Raw genomic sequence first — 6,234 nt, forward strand, 5'->3', positions numbered from 1 at the left:
GTTTTTTTAAATATAGAAGTGTATGCAAAAACTTCGAAAATACTTTATAGGAGTCAAAATGAGAGAATATTTTATATAATTATTGGTTTGAAAATATTTTACTACACAACTCTGATAAAAATATAAAACGTGAAGACGATAATGACACTCTTGCCTCTAATATGAGAATATAAAGTTGATAATGTTTATCTTATTCTGTTATTTAAGTTGTGTTTATTACCATGCAAGTTGTGTAACGTACCATGCAAGTTATGTTTAGTTATTAATGTAGCTCTGTAGATTATTTTTATTCATTTCACTTTCATTTTTATCTTTCTGTTTATTACTTAATTTTAACAGGCATCAATTATGTGAATCTGAGATACTTGCCAATAAAGCAGTATTGTAAGTATTTATATTAAATTAATGTTAATGAATGTCTTAAATAAAATTATTATGCAATTATGTATATAATACTTCAAGATGTGAAATAGGACAAAACTATTTTCTCATCTTGACATTTGTTTACTTTCACATAATGCGTCACAATTTGTTCGTAAAATTTGTGTTTGTTTATATAGAGAAATTATCATTATCTTGATCACATTATAGGATTCTAAAGTTTTAAAGAATAATAATATAGTTATAAAGTAAAAAATATAGTTATAAAGAATATTTTGTAAGATACAATTCTGCCGATCGTTTAATATTGATAAAGTGAAAATTTGTGTTTAACAAACACATATCTCACAGAAATGATGTAGAAATAAAACAAAAAGTGTACGTAAAATGTCATTAACCGTATTATTATATTGGCATTTTTATTTCTAAAGTGTGCAATTGTTAAATAGTTACATAATTTATTTAATTATTGTTCAGAGTACATCTCGAGACGATGGCGGCAATCAGTGCAGACGCATGATATTCGTATATTTTAAATGCTGATATTTTTTTAGGTTATCAATGTTGTATTTTTATAAACGTTTAAAATTTTCGTGATTTAAGTAATCCATTACGTCATTAATTATGTGTTATCATTAACACTTATTTCACATTTTTAATTATAACCTTGGTAAGATGTAAGTAAATCACAATAAAATTCGTATATTTCTACAGTTATTTCTCATGATAGTTATTAGGTTAATGACATTTACATCTGAACATTATATTAATATTTATACAGGGTGGAACATTTGAATGGAAATATCTAGATATCGACGTTATTTATAGATGTATGAAAATCTGTTTAAGGTAAAGTTAAACTGTTCGAAGAGGAGAAAAGAAAATAAAAGAAATATTCCCTTCGAGGTAATTTTATCCGAGATTTCAAGGTTGTCGACGTTTTTTCTTTTCTTTAACGGAATCATATTTCTTCCATATTCTCGTAGGGAATAAAAAGGACAAATTCAGTTACTACAATAATCTCCTAAATATTTAGGTACGAATATATGCATTAATATGTCATAGTTACTTTTAGAAAATATTAATTGTGGTTAAATGATCAAAACGATGCATTGTTACAGATAATTGAATCTATCTTTCTATTCTTTATAAGATTATGGGAACAAATGTACGATTCAAAAAAATAAATAAATCAATAATTTTGAAATCTCGAAAAATAAAAAGATCTTGAGGGAATTTTATCTTTCTTCTTTGAACAGTTCAATTATTCTGCATTAAACAATTGTTCTTCATATTTATATCTATAGATAGTGAGCGGTGTGTTACAATATTATACTTATTCTACAGAATGAGTTATATAAAGCCTAATATTGAAAGAATTTATCCCGAGATAAAGGTAGAATTGTTATTATCTTTGTATACATTATTTTGGAATTTTGTGATAATACATATCTTCAGTAAATCGTTTGCTAAAGAAACAAGAAATTTTTATTATGATTCATTAAATTTGATTAGGTTAGAGAGACAGTATGAAACATCTCTTCTGTAGAAGTGTACAAATGATAAGAAGAAAATCGTTCAAGTAGTACATTTTATTATTCGTCACTCGGGCACTGTTAATTTTTTAATATTATAACTGACATTAATTATCAAAATCGAATCAAATATTCATTCAGTTTAATATTTCACTATTCTTTATTAAACTTCCAAAAATATTCGACCAATTAAATACAAAAATACTGATCAGAATATTTAGCATATTTTTCTATTCAATTTTGTTCACATCAAATCCGTTATATTAATGCGAATTTATGATGCTACCGACACACGAGATAACTCGAGCGTTGTAACAAAAAATATAATTCTTTTTAATAAATGATTCGATATTAGAATGACTCCACTTAAATTTTGGTACACCTGCTGTATGCATTGGCACCGCCATCGTCTAATAAGCCCATCGAATGTCATCAATTTCCCTCTCTACTTCCGTTTCTTGCGAAACTTCCGCTGCTTGCCCGTTAAGAGGTTTACACCTTATGCATCGACGAATGCAATCAGACGTAGTCGCGGTGTCACCGAAACTGTATTACCACTAATTCCTGTCTCCTATTTATTTGCGCAGCCTGCCAAAATGGTCTGGGTTACCATCCACGATCAGGTATTACTACATCTGAGTAATCAAATCAGTGGATAAACTTAATTTGCAGTGATTTTATTTTGTGTACTGCTAGTCTTTCTTTTTCTTTTTTTTTGTCGTTCAGATCGTTTTTTTTTTTTTCTTCTTTATCGCACATGGTATATACTGTTCTCTGCTGCGTTCGTTTAGCGTGTTTACGCAAAACGTTTGCGAATACTACAAGCACGCGGTTCCAATTTTCGAACGAAGTATCAGCCTGTGTAATTTTGTGACACTGCTTTAACGTGTGACAAATATTAAATATATACATCTGTCGCTGTTCCACTTTGCACGCGGTCCTCACTTTCGCTTTATCCTGGCTGATTCGAGAAATACTAATTCCTTCGTCACGATACGTTGTACTATAAAAAATTGTGTGATTCATTAATTTTTCGATACTCGAATCAGTCTTTGAAGCTTGTTCGTGATAGCAGCTGAGAATAAATTTGTTACGTGTACTTAAAAAAAAAAAATGAAAATTGAATGAAAATTAAGCCTACAATGGCAAACGAAAACGTGTTTGTGTTGTAATATTGAATGTAATATTCGCAAACATTTTTTATGTGGTTTGCTTTAAAAATGTGAGCCTAACTCTCTTTCAATTTGTTGATATTTGGTGCTTGCTTAGCTTCTGTTGTTTCTTTTTTTTTTTTCGTATTCAATTCGATTTGTTTGATATTTGTAGTATTTTTAATCGAATAAGTGTGGTAAGTATTACTATGAAAGTACGACTTGTTATTGTAACTTTAGGTTGCAACTGTGATTATTTAGAAAATCATGGTTCTTATTTATTTTTCGCATGATATGTCTGTGTAGTCGAATTGTCGATTTCAGTATTCTCGCCACTTAAATCAGTGGCTTTTGTTACCGTTATGTTACCTAAATGTTCTTTTATTTTTTGATTGTATTAGTATTTCTGCATCATTGACAATGGGACGTGATGAATGTGTACAAAGTTGAAAAAACTTATCGAATTTTTCGACATAATTTTCACTGAACGATAGTTATTTGAATATGAAAAATTCTTTTTTAAAACTTTTTTTTAAAAATTGTATATTTTCATCGGTAAATGTTGTTTGGATCAGTCTTTGCTGTACGAAACATAGAATTTCAATGGAAAGGTTTTTTTCTTGGACAAGAAAAGGTGTCTTCAAACATTTTTTGAGTTAAGTAGTAATGTATAATCTGCTTTCGGCCATCTTTAAACACGTTCGCATTTAGATCTTAACCAATCCAAGGGAAAACTTCTCATAAAGCAAAAACTAAATTTACATTTAAATTTTTGCTTAATTATTCTTTGCTTCGTTTTGTTTCTGATTGCGTAAAAATACAGTTGACGATTTCTGTTGCGTTAATTTTCATATGAGCACCTCTGTAACGAGAGTGGACTTAAAATTGATCTGTGATTGTATCTCGTTAATCAGAAATCGAGAATTTGATTAATTTAAGAACTCTTGTAGTACTTCAAGTAGATGTATTATTTGTAAATTACGATTATCAGGTAGATAATCTTTTCATGAATCTTTTCTTAAGAACAATCTGCTTATCGTTAATTATTAAAAAATTCCTACTGTAAATTTACGATTTTCTTTTATGCATTGCTTACTTAACCTGTTAATTGATAAGGAACGAGTTAACTGGTTCATCAGTACATAGAACACAATAATTTATGTATCGAAGAATTATTAATTTTGAATTGTACTGTTGTGCCTGTGTTAAATATGAAATATTATGTCACTCCGTAAGTTTGTGCCAAATATTTTAATTAATATCCAAGGAAATACTATATCGACGACGTAATGGTCTTACCAAAAATTTAAAAAAAAGAAGAAAAAAGTTGCAGAATTTGATTATAAGAGCTAGAGTGATTTAATTTCTGTTCGAGAAGTGAACTCAGTTAACAGGTTAACGCATAGCCAAGGTCCTGTTTTACGAAATTAAGTCCAACAGTCTGCATTGTTGCTAAAGTTATTTATAGCGTGGTAGATACAGTAAAATCTCTTTGAAAAGCAAGATCGAAAGAGACACGACGCACCAATGAGAATAAAGCTTATCGTCCATTAAGAATGATAAAAAATACGTTTTATTGGTTTAGCTGGTGACAATGGTTTTTACATATGTACAAGAGGTGTAAGTTTGGTATAATAATAGAAATATGAAGTACAATTGTAATCATGTTGCATTCTACTAGCAAACATTCTTTTTGCAAGTAGCAGTTTATAGTAAAATGTGATATTATAATTAATGAGTTAGATAAGAATTTCAAATATTCCCTTTTGTGTGTAACAATTTGAAACAAAAAATACAAATGGTAATCTTGAAAATTCATTGAGGAAAAAAAGACGATAATGTAAATTTATGATGTTGAAACTTTAAGAAATAAAATATTCTTCAAGTTAAACATTAGTTCTTTTTAATTTTTTCTTCTTTTTTTTCATGACTGTTCGAAATTTTACACATTTATTAATTTATAGTATTGTTATTTTTTCCTTCTCTAGTTGAAACAATACGCGAATTCTGTTAAACAGATAAGCTTTGATTAAGGAAAATTGTTATTTTGAAGTGAAATTGTGATTTTTATTATAACAATGAAATATTTATTTATTTCACTAGTATTGTAAAAACAAAAAAAAAAAAATAGAGATATTGTAGCTACTTTTAAATGATCTTTTGCATTTAAAAGTGCACGATTATATTGTCACACGATGTGGAACGATTTTTTTTATACGATCCGTCATCGGCAACCGAATCGTTCGATCGATGGTTCGTGTGTGATAATGTTGCCTGATTTTTTACAGTCCTACATATATGCATAGAGTGTTAATGGCCAAGGACACTGTAAAATATTATTTAAAAAAAAAAATTACTATTAAGAAATTTAAATGTGTTACTGCCACCATTCCCAAATAATTTTACCAATGCCTTAAAATGAAATATCAGTTAATTTATTACGTATAAATGACTGTTGTGAAATATGTGCGAAAAACCATTCTTTTCTACCTTTATATGTCATTTTTGCACAATATTTTTTACACATTTATACAATTGTATAATACTGCAGCAATTTTTGCATAATGTTATAAATATATAATTTAAGCATGTAATTTTTTCATTGTCAACATTAACGCACGTGGTTTAGGAATAAATTATTAATTCTCTATAATGTATTTCAAGTTGAAGATTTAATTGATCATCGAAGTTGCATGAAAATTTAATTCACTTATCCGTGTAATATGGTTTCATTTTTGTAGTATGCATGTTTAAGAAGAACAGTGGTTTATGGTGAAATTTAACTTGAAATTGTTTCACAGTCAAGTTTTTATATTAACAGATAGATAAATTATTATACCAGTACATAGTAAATTCAGTTATCTTTATGACAATATTTTGCGTACTTTCATGTGTTACGTGAAATTTAAATTCGTTAACACTACTAACATTAGCTAAATCAATTTGCATGGAGGACACCTCAACCAAGGTGTTACACGTTGTAACTAAAGACTATTAATGGTGGTGGTGAAATTTGATTTTTTTTTTTTCTTTTTCTTTTCTATTACTGTTTGTTATGATTTTTATTATCACTAACAAATTACTACTACTGATCTCCACTGTGAGGGAGAAGAGGGATTGCAGAATAGCTGTATTTAATTTTGATAACACTTATCTTTCCTACTTTT

General features: G+C 28.3%; 1 protein-coding gene across 4 annotated transcripts in view; it reads left to right on the forward strand.

Moving 5' to 3' along the window:
• Positions 1–6,234, forward strand: part of LOC108578099 (pyruvate kinase-like) — a 14,671-nt gene that overhangs the window by 2,587 nt on the left and 5,850 nt on the right. For 2 of the 4 annotated variants that reach the window (XM_017941357.1, XM_017941353.1), the window contains exons 2-3: positions 340–384; positions 2,504–2,539. The exons of 1 other annotated variant lie outside the window; for it this stretch is intronic. In XM_017941357.1, the coding sequence (XP_017796846.1) occupies positions 2,513–2,539 (27 nt within the window). In that variant the 5' untranslated portion in view covers positions 340–384; positions 2,504–2,512. The remainder of the gene's footprint in view (positions 1–339; positions 385–2,503; positions 2,540–6,234) is intronic. One more of the 4 variants, XM_017941355.1, reaches the window with a different exon arrangement.

This window comes from Habropoda laboriosa, unplaced genomic scaffold (assembly GCF_001263275.1).
Source record: "Habropoda laboriosa isolate 0110345459 unplaced genomic scaffold, ASM126327v1 scaffold1220, whole genome shotgun sequence".
Taxonomy (NCBI): Eukaryota; Metazoa; Arthropoda; class Insecta; order Hymenoptera; family Apidae; genus Habropoda; species Habropoda laboriosa.